This window comes from Biomphalaria glabrata, chromosome 6, assembly GCF_947242115.1.
Source record: "Biomphalaria glabrata chromosome 6, xgBioGlab47.1, whole genome shotgun sequence".
NCBI lineage: Eukaryota > Metazoa > Mollusca > Gastropoda > Planorbidae > Biomphalaria > Biomphalaria glabrata.
Window position 1 is genome coordinate 49739840 of NC_074716.1, and position 21398 is coordinate 49761237.

At 35.8% G+C, this 21398-nt stretch overlaps 1 protein-coding gene across 2 annotated transcripts; it reads right to left on the minus strand.

The window, feature by feature from the left end:
- Window positions 1–310: 310 nt before the first annotated feature.
- Window positions 311–14220, minus strand: LOC106056594 (uncharacterized). Of its 2 annotated transcripts, none has more exons than XM_013213408.2 (3): window positions 14086–14220; window positions 9286–9410; window positions 311–7810 (listed from the first exon to the last, which is right to left on the minus strand). In XM_013213408.2, the coding sequence occupies exon 3, from the start codon at window positions 7707–7709 to the stop codon at window positions 4047–4049; it is 3663 nt and encodes a 1220-aa protein (XP_013068862.2). In that variant the 5' UTR covers window positions 7710–7810; window positions 9286–9410; window positions 14086–14220; the 3' UTR covers window positions 311–4046. The 2 variants fall into 2 exon arrangements, with proteins under 2 accessions (XP_013068862.2, XP_055888272.1); XM_056032297.1 differs by lacking the exon at window positions 14086–14220 and adding an exon at window positions 13829–14062.
- Window positions 14221–21398: the final 7178 nt, after the last annotated feature.

Sequence of the window (21398 nt, forward strand, 5' to 3'; positions counted from 1 at the left end):
GATAAAAATTGTTACCAGTATGCCCTTTACAGCACTGCAGAAATTTTTTTGCATACTTTTAAGCACAAAAGAGTTTCAATACAGGAGGAAGCATTAGACTCTAAACTTTTAAAAACACAAATAGGTAATAAGACTTGATGGATTTTATTAAAATTATATATTTATATCTCAATCCTTCTTATTTAGTTGGCAACAGTGAAATTCAATAGTGTCCTTGACATTGTTTAGTTTATAGTGAAATTTTTCATGAAAGATAAATTAAAATAACCTAACAAACAATTATAATGACCAAACAAACAAAAGACAGAAACAGTTGTCCATCATCAAATAACATGTTTATTATATCAGACAAAACAATAGCAATAGAGCTTATCTCTGTACAAACATAAAAAGTGGTAGTTAGTAGGGCTACTCTTTTGAATAAAACAACAGCAAATCTCAGCCTTGTCATCAGTAACTGGAGAACGAACAGTGGCACACAAAAAAATTACCAAAACTAATCACACAATAGTTGTATCAACATTGAAGCACATAAAATAAAATATACTTTTTTACATGTCTTCCTATTATATCTTGTCTTCCTATTGTATCTTGTGTCTTCCTATGTATCTTATGTCTTCCTATTGTATCTTATGTCTTCCTATGTATCTTTTCCATTGCATAATGGACTTTTGTTTAAAAGAACAACCAAGGGACTGGACAACTATTTTGATAAACTCCAAGAGAAAAGCTACATTTTTTTCCCATCCATTTCCAAATGTATAATTTCTCCTTCAATGTAACATTGAGAGATTTTTTCATTAAGTTCATAATGTTTCTTAACCTTATATAGACACACAATTCAAACAGTATAACATAGCTATTGAAACTTTAAAAACTAGCTCCAGGTGCTAAAATCATGCTAGAAACATACAGTAGTGTACCAATAATTTTCCACCAACAATTTTGACAACAAAAAGTATAAAGTAAGTACTACCAATACTTGCTGTCATTATTATCAACAGTAGATTAACTGTTAATTTACCACTTAGTGAGGAATCAGAGCATAGTGGCATAGATGTTATGAGCCGAGTTCAAATCTAGCTGAGGACTAGGATTAAGTATGATTGTAAAGGCAAACTCTGAGACTGCCCTGGAAGCCTGATATTTGTGGAGAAAAGAGAGAAAGCAGCAGGACAAACTTCATCATACACAAAAAGAGGGATGCTTTACATCATGTCATTCAAAACTTCTTAAATGAAACATCACTCACAATGGAATACCCTCGATGGAGAATAAATAGAATAATGGTACGAAACAATCTATGTAAATAATAGATATAAACTAAAACTGTCTCTGTTCGTGGATCAAATTAAATTGTTTGATCCATCTCAATGGAACTTGAAATAATACTAAAACCTAGGAAGTACCTAGTACCTAGTATGTAAAAACATATAGCTTGAATTTTCTAAAACATCTCCATGGTATAGAGCAAACACAGGTTCAAAAAATTAGATCAAGGTTAAGTCAAAAATTAAGTTCATGCATCTTCACTGTTTTCCTTTCACACCTTGCGATCTATGGGCAGATGATGTTAAGGTCATCTGTTTCTTATGCCAACGGTTAACGAGCAGGGTGTCATGTGGCCAGCAAAATAACCAACCTCCTTTACTTACCCCAACTAAAGTCAGGTACCCATTAGAGTTGCGTGAATCAGGGGCGCCCTAAAAATCCCAAAATTCAATATTAAAGTCTTCACTGAGATTCGAACCCAGGACCTCAGGTTCAGAAGCCAAGTGCTTAACCATTCGACCACCGCACCTCCCATCTTCACTATTTGGACCATCTTAATGAAAAAGCAGCCCCAGCCATAAACTAAATTCTTTAAAATGACCTCAAATTTGGCTAGTTTTTCTTGAAAAAGTACACAACTATGTCTAAACATAGAGATTCTGCTAATTAAGAAGTCAGCCAGTTTTCTAAAATTAATCTATTTGATTTACACTTAGAAGAAAATGGAGAAAGATAAGATATTATTTTTATTTGATGAAATTTTTGTTTCTAAAAGATAGACCCAGGCTGTGGCCTGATTCCCAAGACTATCTACAAGATAGACCCAGGCTGTAGCCTGATTCTTAAAATATGGGGAAAATGAGAAAAAAAAACTTATAGTAAAGACTTTTTTTTTTTAAGCTTAACATTTAAAATAACACTAACCTTTATTTCTCTGTATTGCTGAGTAACTAGTCAAAAAGGTCTACTCATGGACTAGTAGATATACAAATTTAAAACTGATGGGTTTTTTATATCTTAGAATAATCCATGCCACTGACCAGTATTTCTGCTGATATATATACATAGAAATAGTTTAAAAAATGATAAGTTAATGTTGGATTCCTAGGGATGGCTGCCTGGTTGTGCGGTTTGCGCGCTGGACTGTTTTGTATTTATTGATGGTCCAGAGTTCAAACCCTGACCGCTCCCATCCCCCTGTCGTCCTGCAGGAGGTTTGGACTAGGAAGTAAACTATCTTCAACTCTGAAGGAACATCTGAAACATGTAAAACAAACAACCCCTTCTAGGGCATTAAATTCTAAGTTTTATTTTAAGAATTTAAAAAAAATAATATAATTATCAGTGAGAATATGTTGTTTCTACTGCTCAGCAAGTCTACATAAACATAAAATACATCTCATTCTGTCAATACACACTGAAAACAACATGGCCCTTAATGGTGTTGATGTGCAGTTTATAACTTTGAGGACCTGCAGGCCATCTATAACAGAGTTAGTTTTTGTGTATGTATCCAATTCCAACAGTTGTTTCAACAAGCAAGGCAGTGTAAAGGTTGATACATTAAATTAATATGAGATTTAATGTGTTTACACAATTTAAAGACCTGCCTAACAAAAATGTGTGTATATATATATATATATATATATATATATATATATGTATCTCTAGTGGCTGATCATGGCCCATGTGGTAATCAATCAAATAAGATAATAAATCTGATTGACTGTACTTAAGCACTTGCTGGAGTTTGACAGAAGGACACAAGAAACATCTTTCTACAAGTAACATCTGTAACATAAATTTGTATCAGACTAGGAATTAAGACTAGGCATCTAGGCACACACAAAAAAGAATTCTACCTTATGAAACAACAAAAATTAAAGGTCACCAGCATGACAAAAATGCCACTCACAATTTACAAATAAATAACACTCATACTCAAGCAGCAGGTAATAATATTTTGTAAGACACAAGGATAATTACTTTATTAGAAAGGTTCTTGGAGAAATGATTGGCGCACATTGAGTCATATCATTTCTATTGAAACTCTCACAAAGATTTAAAATGAAATTATTCGAATGATTTATCTACTTTTACAATTGAACCCAGGATGGAGTCTGTATGTTTAGGTACTGATTTTTCATTGATAACACTAGTGGTGAAGAAAAACTCGAGCTGTTACTTGTCAGTCTAGAGAAAACAGAGAAATACTAAGTCTGAGTCTGGAAATGTTAGTAATTACTCCTGGCAAGATCAAATTTTTTAAATGTTAAATAATTCAGAGTAGCTCAAAATTGTTGAGGCCTTCGATACTGACTCATTGTTTTAAGTGTTTTAGACATTCTTTCAAATTTGAACCTTATAGCATCCTAGCCCAAACCTCCTGCAAGACCAAAGGGGATGGCCCAAGGCAGGGTTGGAACCCAGTACCATCAATATGACAGTCCAGAGAACATACCACACAACCAGACATTCTTACTCTGGATAAAGTAAGCTGACACAAGAACATTCAAACACAGCTAAAGTCTCAAATGTCTTTCCATTTAGATACAATTTCTTTTAAATACATAATGGAGAATGCAGTGTTTTTTTAATATTTGCCTATTGCTTAGCAGTATACAAAATACAATGGGTCCTACTATACAGCTAAGTTGGGAACAAATTATTAATGTACTCCTAACTACAAACAAAAGTGTTCAAAACTTATTTTCATGTGTACAGTATTTAAACAATGATATATATATATATAAAGAATAGTTTATAAATAACAATTAATCTATAACAAAGGGTTCATCCTCAGTGCCTAGATGATCATTTGCTGCTGCCATATTCTCTGCATTTATGACAGTATTTACAGATTCTGACAGGTCCACTGGCGAATTTGTACCAGTTTGTGACGTGTCAGCTAATGTACTCTGCAACACATCAGGTGAAGAATTTGATTCCTCTTGTGATGTAGCAGCAGAACAATTTAACTCGCTTTGTGAAACATCCTCTAAGCAATTCAAGTCACTTTGTGAAACGGCACCTGAAGTATTCAAATCAGCCTCAAGCTGTTTTTGCATTTTCTCAAGCTCCATCTCTTTTATCAAGAGAATGTCTTTTAATTTGTCAAGGCGTTCCCCTTTGAGTCCTAGAGTTTCTTGCTTACTAACAAGCTCTCTGAATTTAATTAAACTCATCTTCAGTTCCTCCAGCCTTTCTTTGGTCAAAGATTTCTCAGCTGGTAATCTCTCCACACTTGAGGTCAAAGTCGACGTTGTCCCAGAAGTTTTGGTTGAATTATCCGACAAGGATGACGCTGGGCTCCAAATACCAGGAGACTGGCTGGTTAGAGTAGGTGCACATGATGAAGGGGAGCTGAATTCCAAACTGTTAGTTTGTTTAGGCAGGTTTTGAGGTGTGGAGCTGGACGAGGCAATAGTAGCTGTAGTGGTAACGGAGGAAACTATAGCTGCAGATGGTGAGTGTAAAGAAGAAACAATTGATGTCAAATTTCCAAGAGTTGTCAACACAGTCTGGCTTCCTCCGGAGGATGCACGATAAACAATGTTTTGACCTCCACGAACGCCACTTGCTACAGAATTGGCCGCAGAAGGGACAATAATTCTGACAGTTGTTCCTGGCCTCGACACGGAAGATACCAATTGAATGTTTGGGCTTAACAAAGACCGGACAGCAGTAGTCACTGTGGGTGGAGGGTGGCTTTCAAGGGGTTCAGTTTTGATCACAACACCGGGAGGAAGCGGGTATTTCTTCTCCAGTTTTCTCCGCTTGGCAGCCTTCTGTTCTGGGGTTAACTCATGATCATGTGACTGTTTACGCTGAGGTAACAGATCACTGCTAGCAGACAACCTTGTCAGAGGACTGCTATTGGCAATGCTCCCTAGCGTTGCAAAGCGTCCTGGTGTGCCCGTGTTCGTGCAGCCAGGCACAAATATTCTAATGGAGCGAAGAGAGCTTGTCTGGTTTGGAACTACAGCTCGCAGTCCCGGAGCAACCAAAGTTGCTACCTGATCTGGTCGGACAACAGCGGGTCTAATCTGATCTGCAACAAATGATCTCAAGGCCTTTGAAGCAGGCGCTCCCATCGTAGAAAGAATAGATGACACAGCTGAGGTAGAATTAGTGGTTCGGATGACAGAAGTTGTCACCATCCCAGTAGATGGAACAACTGAAACTAATGAAGTAGTGGTTTTTAAAGGAACAGAGGTATGAGCCAGTGGCGTTGCAGAGGTCAATGTTGTTCTGGCTGTTAAGGGAGTGGTAAAACCACTACCACTGGCAAATGATATCACAGGGAATCCTGATAAAGGAATATTATTTTTTGTTGAGCTAACACTTTGATTGACCAATGGTAGTCCTAACAAAGGAAACAGACCAGATGATACTGTAGGAACCTGAGCTGCACATACAGGCACTGGGATAGCCTGGGTGGAGATAGGTGGCGTTGACCTTAATGGTGGACTTAACAGGGGAGCTGTTTTGTTCCCTTGCAACAGTACTGACCCTCCAACACCACTGGGCACCAGCTGCAGCAAGACATCTTTCCCATCCACCTTCATGACACAATACTGTGGTGGATGCTTCTGCATAGGTATAGGCTGAGATGAACTCACCATTGGGTTGGAAAGTGTGGTTATGGATGAAATATTCGGAACAGCGCTGAGAGCTGTTACAGCAGTAGAAAACTGAGGTGCATTAATGGGAAAAATAGGCCCCGCTGGAGGCGAATACAATCTTTGTCTTGGAAAACCTGAAAAAACAGAGACGCGGGCTGGTGCTGGTGCCACTGGACTTTTAGCCATTAACGGACGAAGTGAACTTGTACTGGCATCAAAAGGCAGAGGTGGGTTTGATCTGTTGGACACAATCTTACTTTTCAGCTTATCTTCCACATTTTCATTTGCTTTGTGAGATTTGATTATGTCTTTTGCTATGGGGATTTTGGGGAATACAATAATTTCATTAGCACTTTTACCCACTTTAGTATAAGTCATTTGTTCAAGCTTGCTTGCTGCACTTTCTGTATTTTTACAGGGCTCTTCAGAATTATTACTAGTTTTCTTCCTCTTGGTTTCCTGAGACGTGTCTGTGTCATGACCACTGCCAGACTCTTTGGCTTTTGAACGTGATCGCTTTCTTTTAAAATCATCCACAATGTCATCCTCTGTTGGTTCCACGTAACTGATATTTTTTACACGTTTTCTCAAGCTTCTGCGGGTGTTCTCAAACTCATCATCAGAAGCACCCATCAAAATGTTCTCTTCAAAGATGTTTTTATACACAGGCTTGTCTACTATGAAAACTCCTTTCAATCGCCTCTTCTTACAGTCAATTTTCCCTTTGCGGCACATTTCTAGAAGATACTTAACTCTGATTGACAAAGGAAGCTCATTGGAGCTGAAGTCAAAGTGGCTGTTGGAAACTTTGAATGAGTCCGCACATTTGTTTAGAACAACAAAGCAAGGCAGGAATGTATTCTTGATTTTACTCTTATGTCTTATTATATTATACTCCATGCGTTTAGTCCTAGGCAGCGACTGACCAGAAGGCTTTCGTTGACTTAAAACATTTTCTTTTGATGATGAAGTAGAAAAGTTGGAGACATCTTCGGCACCTATTGCACAGTCACCAGAGAAACCATTTTTTGGCATAGTTTTCCCAAAACTATTTTGGCAGTCACGAAGACCACTGCCATCTTTGTCTCCACTGCTGTGCAGCCTTGTGTCAAAAGAAGAATCTGTCACTGAGAGAGTACCTTGCAACTCATTGTTTCTTGAAGTTAAAGGTTGAGTTAAGCTTTTAACATTTAACTCGGATACAAGTTTATGGCCCATGACAGAGGATGGGTCTTCTTCCAAAATAGAATTATGCAGGATAGAGCTTTCTCTTTCGGGGCTGGTTTTCGGTGACCTCTTCTTTTTTTTGTGCTTCCTTTTTTTAAAGCATCTAGTCATGTCCTCTGGGTCACTATCTGTTTCCGTAGACAAATCATTCATCCTAATATCACTAGCTGAGGTTATGATTTCAAGGTCTGCTTTTGAAATACGAATCTTATTGATTTTTTTCTGACCATCATTTGAAGAGCCATTGAGATTATTAAAATGAGACTCTGCCTGCTGATCACAAGATCTTTTTCCGCTGGCAGGTGTGATTAGTCCAGTTGTTTTGGAAGGGTATGGAGCATCATAGGCCACTGAATTGGGAAGCATATTAGAGACTGTCTCTGGCAGGTTCTGCATATGGTTCGGTTGGTCACATGACAGCCCCTGCTGAAGAAGTTGTGTTGCCGACTTGGGCAATATGAAGTCCATGGCCTCCTTGATGGTAGGAGACAAGATGTTTGAATCTGGAGACTCTGGGGTGACAACATTTCCAGAGTCTTGTCTGTTGGCTGTAACAGCATTCAAGGGATTGACAACATCTGCCATTAGTGCAAGCTGGGTGTATGCTGTCCACAGTTAGCCATTACAAGTAGATCTTCCTTATCTTTCAACTAATGGTGGCATCACCACCTTTGACATCAGTGCATCTGAAAAATGACCATCAAATGGTTTGATTATTTCTACGCTCTAAAGTGGGAGTCAAAAGAATTCTAATCAGGATTTAGTTATCAAAATAAAAATTCAAACCCTAAAGGTTTTTAAATGTAGGCCTTTATCCAAAAAAAAAAAATTTAAACAAATCTCATCTCTGCTACTGAGAGTGAGGAAATGTAATATCATTTAATATTAACAAACATCATAAAATTAAACTTCAGATTATGATCATATATAATTATTAAGAAATAAAGATTAATTCGATTTATAATGTAATTCTTGAATCAGTATAAGAATGTAATGATTTCCAACCCTAAGATTCAAGCTGTATATTTATATAAACACAAACAACACACAGGCAGAAGTAGTAGGCAGAAATGGTATCCCCAACTACCTGTACATTCAAATATATTTTATACACAAGAAATTTATTTTCAAAAAAGTATTGGTTAATAGTTTTGAAACCCTAAATATCTTTAGTTATAGAAATGGGTTCATAATGCTAAAATGTTTGATATAAAATACTTTATCTTACAAATGAAATGATTTATAAATGTCACTATTGGTACCCCTATTAACCTAATTTTAATTTCTTATTTCGCAGATCTATAATAATTTTTTATTTTCAAACCACCTCAATCATTTGAACATTGAACAGAAATAAGACAAGAATCATTTTTTAAACACATGCTATCAAGCTTCTTTTGTAAGATTGAATCCCAAACAATGGATTCCTTCAACGAAAAGCATCACACCAACACCTCTACAGCTAGAGCTTGATAAGCAGGCCTTGTGACACCCAATTGCCAAAACAGCAAATGCACAGAGAACAGTCTCAAGAGAAGTAACAGGCTAGGAACAGAAGAAAAGAGGGTAAAAAAAAAAAAAAAAAACAACTGCTCAAAAGTCACTTTACTAAGCAAAAATCTTGGGAGCCACTGACTTTAGATCACGGAGCTAGTCAGGAAATCTTTTTGATAAAGAAAACAAAAATGCACACAAAGAACAAAAGAGATCAGAATGGAAGAACAGAGAAAATAAGCAAGACTGCAGCCATGCCAACAAAACCCAAACGGCCTTACCATCTATATGATTACACTATGTTGTAATTGAACACCCTCATGGTTAAAAGTTTTAACTGTCATGGCTGCCTAGCCATGTGGTATGCGCACTGGACTGTCGTTCGGTTACCTCGATAGTCCCGGGTTCATACCCTACCCATTGCAATCATACTGTAGGAGGTTTGGGCTAGGATGTAGATTATCTTCAACTATTGAGCATCAGACACATTGTACAAAACATTTTACAAAAGAACACTTAAGGAACATCAGATAAAATATAAAACAATTGACAAGACAAACATTTTGTAAGCAGTAATAAAAAAAAATCACTTAAGTGCCATGATTACAAGTTACTAATATATGTTAACAGCAGGTGTGAAATACAAATAAACATAACTAATATTAACCTTTACTTTATCCATTTCTATCCAAACTGTTGACCTGTATGTTAAGTTTGAACTCTTTTTATTATCAAGTAAGTTTTTATTCAGTAACTTGTCTTGCAAACCAACTCATACAAGAAGCACTGTACCTTAAAAAAAAAGGATGAAAAATTAGATTAATAATTCTTTAATAAGTAAAGCAATATGATTTCAACCCTGGGAATCAAGCTTTCTTTCATCTATCAGAGGTACTATTAAAAACAAAGAAACCTGAATACAGTCAAAGAGAAATATCAAACTGAAGAGAATGAACAAAGAATGGGATCATGTCCTTCAAACATGCTAACTTAAAATCACAAAGATAGCCCTTACAAAAGACATTGAATCTGAGATCTAGGAAATGCATGTTATATATCAGATTATATGAGTGTTTCTCCAGTAATGGTGACCAAAAGGTTTTGGTTCACTAATAAGTTTATTGTATATATATATATATCTCAAAAAATTGTAATTTAAATGTTAGTTTTCATTTCATTGCACATAGAAATGGTTATGTATAAATTGTGACATTTTGAGCTTGAAACATGCATAGTGTCATTTTAAATTAGTACAAAATGTGTGAAATAGTACACAAAATGGCATTTTTTGATGTAGCATGGGACATATGGGTTATAAATCTTATTTAATACATATATATGTTACTTCAAAAAATTAGATGATTACGTTAGTTTGAAGTAGCATAATTCTACTAAAACCAAGGAGTATAGAACAGACATTTTTGTTGAAATGAGTTAACAATATAATTACATTGCATTATCTATATCTTTTTTTTAATTTTATAATGTATTTTAGTATTACTTAGATGTCGGCTGTAAAAAAATGTGTCACAGGTGCAATCAAGTAGTGTCCCACTAAACTTGGAATTTTAAACCTCTATTGTAAACAAATTAAAAGCAGTCTGCTCCCTAGTGTGTTTCTGTTACTAAAAGCATCAATAATTAATTTAAACAGGGTAGATTTTTTTTTAATCTGTAAAAAATTGGTAATTTGATACCCTCCAATTAGAAAAAGATTTTAAAACAAAGAAAATAAGAAAAGAGAATATATTATATATCATAATTAACAATATGGTTTATATCTAGTAGAGTCAATGTAAGAGTCTACAAGCTACTGTGAACTCTTGAATGAGTAAATATAGAGAATTAAATAAAAATGACCTTATGACTTAACTAAAGTTTATAAGTTATAAGTTGGGTTTAGTCATAGTATGGTTTGCAAGTTCTTATGACTTAAGCTGCTTGACCATTTTATATAAACTATTGATGACTTGGGAGAGGGGGGGGGGGGGGGAGAGCCAATGAGAATATTAAATATGCTTTAGTTAGCTGTATTGTTTTAACCTAAATTGATCTTATCTAGATCTCCTAGAATTCTAGATATAGATCCTAAATCTATACCCAGTGATAATATCAAATTATAATTCTAGATCAGATTTAGTAAGAATCTAGTCTAGGAAATCTATATTTATATTATGTTATAGATCTTATATTTTATTTATATATATTTATTCTAGATCCAGAAAACTAAAGGCACATTCCTCGTTCCATAGCTAGGAAAAATTTGTACAAATGCTCCTTCTTCCCTAGTGCTATAAGAGCATGGAATGGATGGGTTGCCTGAGCCAGCCAGGAAAACCAATGACTTAGCAGAATTTAAGTCATCGGTTAACATGCATGACTAAATGCATGATGCGTAGGACGTAATCATCTTTTTGAAGTAACGTCTGAATAATATAAGATAACTAAATTTAAATGAGCATGTGACTCAGTCTAGTGTGTGATTCGGACAAATGAAGACTTTAGAAACTAAACAGAAAATGATACTAGATATATATATATATATAAAATCTAGATCTAGATGACAGTAGACAAGTACTCAGAAGTAGTCGGTAGATCTAGTCTAGTCTACACTTGACATAATCGTAGAATTCAAGAGTAGATATCATAAATCTATACTATATATCTAGAATAGAGACACTATCAGTCTATAATCTAGCTAGAGTTCTTGACTCCTTTCTTAGTCTGTCACTGCCAATAGACTACATCTACAATGAAACACGGTTCAATAACTACATAGATAGTTTTATAGAGTCTAGATTTAGATCTAGATCCATGGGCGTATCCAGTGTGGTGGGTCGTTTCAAAACCTTCCCCCCCCCCAAAACACACAGAAAGGGGGGGGGGGGCTGGATTTTTATGAGCTGTTTTTTTTTTAATTTTGTTATTTATAGAGGTGAGATTTTTATGCTAAACCATCACTTTCACCAACGCAGCCAAAATTAAGGGGGTTTTGAGTTTAAAATCCGCCACCAGAGAGTTTTGAGGTCAAAAACACATCTCTTCAATTAACTATTAAAGCAAACTACATTCACCTGATTCTATGGGCTTTGCTGATGGGTTCGATAAAATTTCCTTTTCCATAAAAAATCTAAAGCAAAATACAATCACCAAATTCCGTGATGGAAGCCAACAGGGGGTTTGAGGTTAACCCCCCCCCCCTTTTCAAACAAACGGAAAAGCATAACTACAATTACTACATTTCATGATTATGAGCATAGCCAAAAGGGGTTTTGCAGTCCCTCCTCCCCTTTCCAATAAAAAAAAAATCAAAACTTTACAAGATACCATTTTCTACCAGTCGCTGAGTTCCATTAATAAAGTACAATGATTAGCAGATTTGGTTTTGACAAACAATATGCATTTTTTCTAGTTTTAAAAACCTGAAAGAATGCTTAGCACCGGGCTCCACTCTGGACTCGCTAGGCCAAAATGTAATGAATATTATATTAATAACTTATACACACAAACATATATAATATATATGGAGAGGGAGAAAATAATACCCCCCCCCCCCAAAAAAAAAATGGCTATGCCCATGTCTAAAGTTCTAAAGTAAATATCTATCTAGTTCCGCTACCCCCTAATATAATTTCCCACTAGGCGGCGTAAATTTATGATCATAATAAAATTTTTAAAAAGTGTTTTTATTCAGACTTGCATTTATTTACTTTTCTATTGCGTATTCACAATATACATGTTGCAGCCAATGATAGTATGAAGGTTGAGCTTGTTTCTGTTCCACCAGATCAGGAATGCATTCGAAACAACGAATGTCAATATCTGTAACAAGTCTGCTTCTGAATTTGGACTTAATAACTAACATGCTGGAAAACCTTGCTGCGCAAAGATTTGTTCTTGGAAATGGAAGAAGGCGCAACACAATCCAGAACGGGATATATGAAATTGTTTGAATACCAAGTACCATTCAAATCTGCTTGTTACAGCCCATTAGAATGGACAGAAAAAAACTTTCAATGATGAATAGACAAATAATTCAAATTTCCGGGGATCTTAAGCGACCCCTGGCAATTTTTCATTCGACCCCCAAGAGGGCCGCTACCCAAAGGTTGAGAACCCCTGGTCTACACTCTAGTAACTCTAAATCTAAGTAGAGAGATCTATTATTATTATTAGTATATTAGATTTAACTCTGTCTATATTACTATACTTTACTATAGTTAGGTAAATAGATCTAGATATATCTTCTATAGTCTCTATATACTATATAGGCCAGTGCCTCTAGACCTTTTATACTTAAATTTATACTAGATCTATATATTATAAAATTATTTAGAATAAAGATCTAGAGTCTAGAAGAGGATCTAGATAATTCTAATATATAATAAATCGCTCTAGACTAGTCTAGACAGTCTAGATAACTCTAGAATCATAAGAATCTACTAGATTAGTACTAATAAATAAAATACTATTTTATCAATCATAGATCTAGATCTATATAAATATAAAGTATCTAATAATCTAACTAAACTATATACTATATATATATATCTATTGACTATATAAGTATATATAGTATATATTATCTATATTAACTAGGTCTAAACTGACTATAGACTATAGATAGATCTATAAATTCTATATATTTCAATTATTTGATAGTGATACTGATGATAACTGATGTGATATGATCTATTATTTTATTAATTTATTTTCATTCACTTATGATTTTTTTAATTTTAAGTAATTAGTCTAATTAGATCTATAATCTAATTCTATTTTAGACAAATAGATCTATATCTTCTATTAATAGTATTAATAATATTATAGTATTATAGATCTATTATGTCTAGTCTTACTTAAGTCTATATTATAGACTTAGACTATAACTTAGTATAACTATCTTAGAATACTTAGAGAGTCAAGTCAGGATCTTGAGAATTTAGTCATTCTTGTTTAGACTTTAGATCTTCCCTGTTTTAAATTTAATCTGTCAAGTTCTAACCAATCTAACTAGATCTAGTCTAGATATAATAGACTCTAGATCTAATTACTAATCTAGACTCCTACCTAGCCTAGACTCTAGATTATCTTCAGTAGATTTTAACTACAGTACAAATTGTAACAAATTAAACTACACGCTTGGCTAGCATGTCTACACTGGACTACACTACTACAGCATACAATTATAAAAATAGCTAACTAGTAACGTGAATCTCAATAGAATCTAGATCTAGAACTAGATAGATCTAGATCTAGTCAATCTAGATCTAGTCCTAGACCTTTCAGGTGAGTCTACTTTCAAGTTATACGAGCAATGTGCGGTAAATGGTTTGCTTTCCAGCTTGACTTGGAGTACGCGCGTTTGATTCAATGAATCCATGCTAGGTTAAAGCTTAAAATAGCCTATGTTCCAAAATCGATAAAATTTTATAAGTAAATTATTAAAATACAAATATTCATTAACCTTTGTCAGCTTTACACGTACAACAGATAATAATGGGAAATATGTATTAAATTTAATGTAGAAATCCAGTTAAGATCCTTAACAATGATCAACAAAAGCAAAATTTGCCCCGGAAAAAGTAGAACAATTTATGAACTAGCGCCACCTAGCGAATATTTTTGTTCTACATGGGAACTAATACAGTAGGTTATAAATGATATCACATGACTTTGTTCTATGTCACGTGGCTGGTGTTCTATGTCTATTAATATTAAATACTCTCTGTCTCTAGTCATTTTCAGACCTTTTCTTGCTTCTTTTTTTTTTTAAAGCAGATAGAATCTATATCTATATACTCTCCCAAACCCATGCATTTTTCAGAATTTAAATACCAATTAATATTTTGCAGCTCAACAAATTATTCGCCAACTACTTCGGAAACAAATTAAATGTTCTGAGAGTACAATTATCCTTTCGTTTTACATTGCGACAAATGCACCCTTCTCAAAAACTGTTTATTGTGTGGTACAAAAAATATGTAAAATCTAGGTATAGGGCTAGGCCCTATATTAAAGCAAAATAAATTATAGAATATCAATTGTAGCCTATCTTGTAGTTGTATCGTTTTTTGTGGTTTTTTTTCTCAGCTCTTAATTAATTACATTGCGAAACATTCACCTTTGTATTGAACACACAAATGTTGTTTTTAGGTAATTAGACCTGTTTGAAACATACTTCTTCTTTGTATATAATTTAATTTGATCTATTCACTATTAGGGTAATTTATGTTTAAAATGTAAACTACTCATGTAGGTAAATAAAATTAGCTAATAAAGAATCGGGATGTAGAATTTGTATTTTTTTAAAAAAAAGGGGGTGGGGAGATTCCTTCTAATGATTTATAAATGTAGGTTTCACCTTTTCCTTTAATCCTTATAGTTATAGGCCTACATGGTCTAATTCGGACTTTAAAAATTTGGCCGCGTGTGGGTTTTATAATTTGAATAGGCTTATCTTAAATATCTATAGATTCTAGTAGTAATATTCAGCAGGTTTATAGGCCCCTAGATACTTCGTAAATTAGCAAAGAACGCCTGGCCAGAGCCCATAGTGGGTAACATTTTATTTCTGCACTGGCTAAGGACAATAGGGCTGGCAATTTGGCTATTTATAAATGGTTAACCAAATTTATATAGAACTCGATCTATCATTACTGCCCAAGATCCCGCCTGGGGCGTTGGCCACCAACCAGCTTCCTCAAGGCGTCTCGGTTCTGGGCGAGTCTCTTTAACTGTCACCACATCTTTCCCGTCTGCTTCCAAAACGCTGCGCAATGTATTTCTGGGCCGTCCCCTTTTTCCTTTGGGGTTCCAGATATTGGATTGTCTTGTAATATTGGATGCAGGCTTGCGAAGGGTGTGGCCTATCCATTTCCAGTATCTATTTCAATGGGCTGCTTCTTTGTTCGTTGCCAGTTATAGTTCCTCATTCGAGATCTTGTATTGCAAGCGGATCATAAGAAAATTGACGTAGAAAGTGGCATTGCATTACAAGTACTGTCCCAGAATGATGCGTAACTTCGCAGTCTAATCTGTGCTTGATTTCTCTTGTCGAAAATCGGCTTGTTACTAAAGGGATGTGGCTCTACAGCATCTTTCATTCGGTCCAGCAGGATGCGGTTAAAAACCTTTTCTGGAATGGACAATAGCGTTATAGAAGTTGAAGCAGGACCTTTCTTGGGAGATTGATGAGATATCCCGCCTTTCAAGCTGTTCAGTCTGGTGGTATTTCTTTTATTTCCATTACAGTGCAGAAGAGAGAGTATAGTAGCTTCATGCTGGTATCGAAGTCTGCCTTTAGCGTTTCAACTAGATATCCTGCAGATTTACCGTTCTTTAACTGCTTGATTGCTCTGCGAATCTCTTATCTTTAGTGGGTGCACTGCACTTGATAGGCAAATCTTTTGCAACTGGCGGTATTTCTGGTGGGTTTGCAGGAGTAAGTCTGTTAAGTAGCTCCTGGAAATGCTTGATCCACTTCTTCTTCTGTCTTTATTTATCAGCTGTTTCTATAGACATTGCCAGTTAATCGTTGCATAGCAAGTTTTTTTTTACATATGTTATAAATATTTGCTTAGTTGTATGATTAGTGTGCCTAGTACATTGTAAATACGCCAACACATTAAACGTTAGGCATATATTGTGTTTATCAGCTTCTTCAAATTTGTATATAAATTTGTACCGGCCCTTTTTTAATTTTCTGAAATTATTTTAATTTTGAAAATTAAATATGCAATTTCTTTTTTTAATGCATACTTTTTACAACTATTCACTATCAATAGTAAAAATCATGGGATACTATATTTACAAGGGGGGTGATTTTTCTGTATATTTGTAAAACATTTATGCAACCGTTTTTTTGTTTGTTTGTTTGTTGTTGTTTTTTCGAAAATAATGTAATAAAAATATTGGTATTAATTATCGTATTACTAAACAAAGTGGTTTCTGTTTTAAAGGCTGCTAAGATTTTTGAAAAAAAAAAAGTGTTTACTTTTGTTTTAAGAGAGAAAGACTGCATTAAGTATGTATTTAAGTCAATTATTTGTTTTGATAACATTTGGTAAGCATAAATAGGAAAACAAAACGTAATGAAATACACATGCCTACGTAGGAATAGGTGCACGTTTTTCTTATTCCATGCGCTAGCCAATTGCCATTACAGAATGGAACGGGTTGCCTGAATCAGCCAAAAAAAACAACAACGATTTAGTATGCATGACTAGATTGACATATGAAATGTGTACTTCTTTTTGTGAAGTAACGTCTGTTATATATAAGATAATATAAGCAGACGTGCAGATTTGGAGTTCGTGTTTCCACACAAACTATCTTGTAATCTTGTTATTTCTAGACATGCAGGTGGTAGTATTCTTTACACATCTGGATCGACAAGATGCTTAATAACAAACATTAAAATTAAACATACATTGTTCAACAAGGGTCCAGAAATGGAATTCAATGTAACAAGCAAACATTTTAAAAGTGCCCTTAAAAAAACAAAGCTTATCTTAGATGAAGAAATCCGCACTTACAACTATATCTCTCCATACTGTAGAAGTTATTTCCCTTACATCAAACAAAATAATTAATTACTTATAATTGATTGTTTAATTTGTTATTTTTGTAAATGGATTCATGATTTGGTATGTACAATAGATAATTGTTTAAAGTTTCAACTTGATCCGAGAATAGTTTTTTGGGAGAAATAACGTGCTCAATTATCCAAGGGGAGGAAATCCCACATAGTTAGCCGTGTCTGTGAATACTGCAGGATTAATTTTCCTTGTTGGTATCAAATTATACATTAATTAACTGACTAATTTCCTTTTTTTTTTATTGATTCATTTCTTGTCTATGAATATTGCAAAGTTTCAACCCGTAGAATGGGTGAACAAACGTTTTACCTGATTGACAGGGTGAGTTGATATAAAAGAAAAAAGTAAAGTTCCCCTTTCAGACCTTGCGATCTATGGGACATGATATAAAGTTCATCTGTTTCTGTAGCCCACGGTTAACAATGGTGTCATATGGCTAGCACAACGACAAACAGCCTTTACTTTTCCCCAACTAATGTCAGGTACCCATTAGAGCTGGGTGGACTCAGAGTTACCCTAAGATCCCGAGAATAAAAACCCCAGTTTTCACCAGGATTCGATCACGGACCACTGGTTCGGAAGCCAAGCTCAGCCTCTGCGCCTCACTCGAGATGAGTTGATGTAAGCTCAGTAAAAAGTTGAACACAAGATTTACTAGTAACCAGAGCATTGCTACCTCTTACCTTCACATGTTTCTTAGTCGTTTGTACCGCTGAGGCCTCACGCTCAGCCTCTGCGCCTCACTCGAGATGAGTTGATGTAAGCTCAGTAAAAAGTTGAACACAAGATTTACTAGTAACCAGAGCATTGCCATCTCTTACCTTCACATGTTTCTTAGTCGTTTGAACCGCTGAGGCCTCACGCTCAGCCTCTGCGCCTCACTCGAGATGAGTTGATGTAAGCTCAGTAAAAAGTTGAACACAAGATTTACTAGTAACCAGAACATTGCTACCTCTTACCTTCACATGTTTCTTAGTCGTTTGAACCGCTGAGGCCTCACGCTCAGCCTCTGCGCCTCACTCGAGATGAGTTGATGTAAGCTCAGTAAAAAGTTGAACACAAGATTTACTAATAACCAGAGCATTGCTACCTCTTACCTTCACGTGTTTCTTAGTCGTTTGAACCGCTGAGGCCTCACGATCAGCCTCTGTGCCTCACTCGAGATGAGTTGATGTAAGCTCAGTAAAAAGTTGAACACAAGATTTACTAGTAACCAGAGCATTGCTACCTCTTACCTTCACATGTTTCTTAGTCGTTTGAACCGCTGAGGCCTCACGCTCAGCCTCTGCGCCTCACTCGAGATGAGTTAATGTAAGCTTAGTAAAAAGCTGAACACAAGATTTATTTGTAACCCTACCTCTTACCTTCACATGTTTCTTAGTCGTTTGAACCTCTGAGGCCTCACGTTTGTTCTGTTTGTTATTTCTCTAAGCCTTTTGTCAGAATTCGAGCAGCTTTTAATTTAGTCCTGTCCATCGATCCATCCCAGTGGCACTACAGCCCATGGAAGGCCCTGGCCTGTTCTGGCACATCGCTCCATTCTGATCTACCCAGCACTTTACGTCTCCAAGCCCGGACGTTTAGCTGTTGTAGATCTGCCTCTACGTCATCAAGCCGCCGTACTTGTGGTCTGCCCTTGGGGCGTCTGCCTTTTGGTTTTTGCCGGTGAACAATCTTTGCTCCTCTGTTCTCTGGCATACAATCGAGGTGACCCGCCCAACGTAATCAGTTCTATTTTATTTCCGTCACTACGGAGGGATCTTCATATGGCTGGTATATTGCTTGGTTGGTGCAAGTCCTTTGTCTGGTTTCCTCATGTATGGCACCATATATTTTTCTGAGGATTTTCCTTTCCCAAGTACTTAGCGGATTTTCAAATCATTAAATAGAAACAGTCTGATATAAACTTTTCACATGTAGGCCCTATATTACTTTTGCAACCCGCTCGGATGTATATATTGTTTTTTTTTTATAGTTATAATGTTTTGCTTGGCGTGATACACAAATTGTAAGACAAATTTCCTTACGGACAATAAAGATTTTTTTGGTCAGCGTTCAGGTTTTACGTGCATACATAACTACTTGTCTTATGATTGTTTTGTAAGTAGTTTTCTTTGTTGTGTGTTATAGAAAGCTCTGTCGCTAGTCGTTCCCTTACTTCATTCACTAGATCATCCCGTCCATTCTTGGATATATTGTCTTCCCATGTTTTCTTTCATCTGCCGTTCTTATTTTTTCCCCCTAGTACTGTTCCCTTATAAAGGTCTTTACGAGCCTTGAGGATGTTTTATGTCCGTACCTATAGCACACTTGAGATTGTGTGATTCGGACCAACAAAGAGAAATAACTCAGTAAAGCAGGAGGAGTTTGGCGCGTTATTTAAGCGAGACCCGATTAAAGCACTTTCTATGTTAAGGATTCACTTCCCCTTACCGAGTGTGACTATGCTAGCTAGAGTCAAGAATAAAATGAAAGTTCCTTGGCCATCGTCGATTTAGGGCAGTGGCGTAGCTATGGATTTGGGGGCTTGACCTTTTTAGGGGCCCCTGCATTTTGGAATTCGACATCGTGACATGAGATAATGGCGTAATTTTTAATGTAAAAACAAATTTAAACACTCGTTTAAGCCCCCCCCCTTTTTTTTTTCCGCAAGTTGGCGCCTTGGGGGATTTTCTAATTTTGCCCCCCCCCCTTTTTTTTTCCCACTCTAGCTACGCTACTGATTTAGGGTGAGGGAGATAATAATGTGGCCAGCTTAACGACCAACCGCCTTTACTTTCCCCACTTAGAGTCAGGTACCCATTAGAGCACATTAGAGTTGGGTGGACTCAGGGGTGTCCTAACAATTTAACAACAATGAACTATTTTATTTGTTTTGACACAAAGCACAAGTGCTAAAAAGTCAGAATTACAAATACAAATTATCAAGATAGAAATAATCTTTTGAATATATAACATCATTAGAATGAAACGATAATTGAGAAGGCCCTATAAAGATATGTTGAAGCTGGTGCTTTAGGGGCTGGATGAAATGATCATGATAATTAGAACGCTTAATTAAACAGCATTGGTTAAAAAATAGTAATAATAATAATATTATCTAATACCTAACTATATGTGCTTTTCTCGTCTTATTATTTCACATGACAATAATTTCAGATAAAGTCTCTGTTTGAGTAACTTCTCTAAGCTTTCAAGAGGATAACAATTTACACAATTAAAAAACAAGCACAACAACAGGATTAGAAAGAAAAACAATTGTTTAAAGGTCAATCAATATTCTTGTTGCGTAAGCTATGTCCGACACACACACAACAACCTTCTTTATTAATACAGGCGTGGTGGTTGTGTGGTAAGGCACTTGGCTTCTTAACTGAAAGGTCCCGGGTTTGAATCCTGCTGAAGACTGGGATTTTTATTTTCGTGATTTTTGGGGCGCCTCTGAGCCCACCCAGCTCTAATGGGTACCCAACTTTAGTTGGGGAAAAAGTAAAGGCGGTTGGTCGTTGTGCTGGCCATTCTCGTTCACCGTGGGCAACAGAAACAGATGACCTTTACATCATCTGCCCTATAGATCGCAAATCTGAAAGGGGGAAGTTTTATTTTCTAATGCTATCACAAGAAGAACAAATCTGTTAAGGGCTAGGCTTGAACAAACCAATGAATAATGACGATTTAACATCAACATTGGCCTATATTTATTTATTTAATTTTGAAAGAAATATACTTACACAGGGTGGCTCATAATAGTAGGTTTGTAGTTTTCACTTAGAATATTTGTTTGAAAATTTGACGCTAGAATAGCGGGAAATTCGTTATACCAATTAACATAAACAATTGAATCTCTCAAATGTCTTATCTTATCTTATATAATACAAACGTTACTCCAAAAAAGAAGATGATTACGTCCTACGCGTCATGCATTTAGTCATGCATATTAACCAACGACTTAAATTCTGCCAAGTCACTGGTTTTCCTGGCTAGCTCAGGCAACCCATTCCATGCTCTAATAGCAGTAGGGAAGAAGGAGTATTTGTACAAATTTGTCCTAGCATATGGGACGACGACAGCATTACAAAATTCTTCTCTCGAGGACAATCGAACACACAGTCCGACACAAATTCCGATCTTCATTTCGGTAAATGCGAGCTGAATGTAATCTTTGAAATCAATTCTTGTT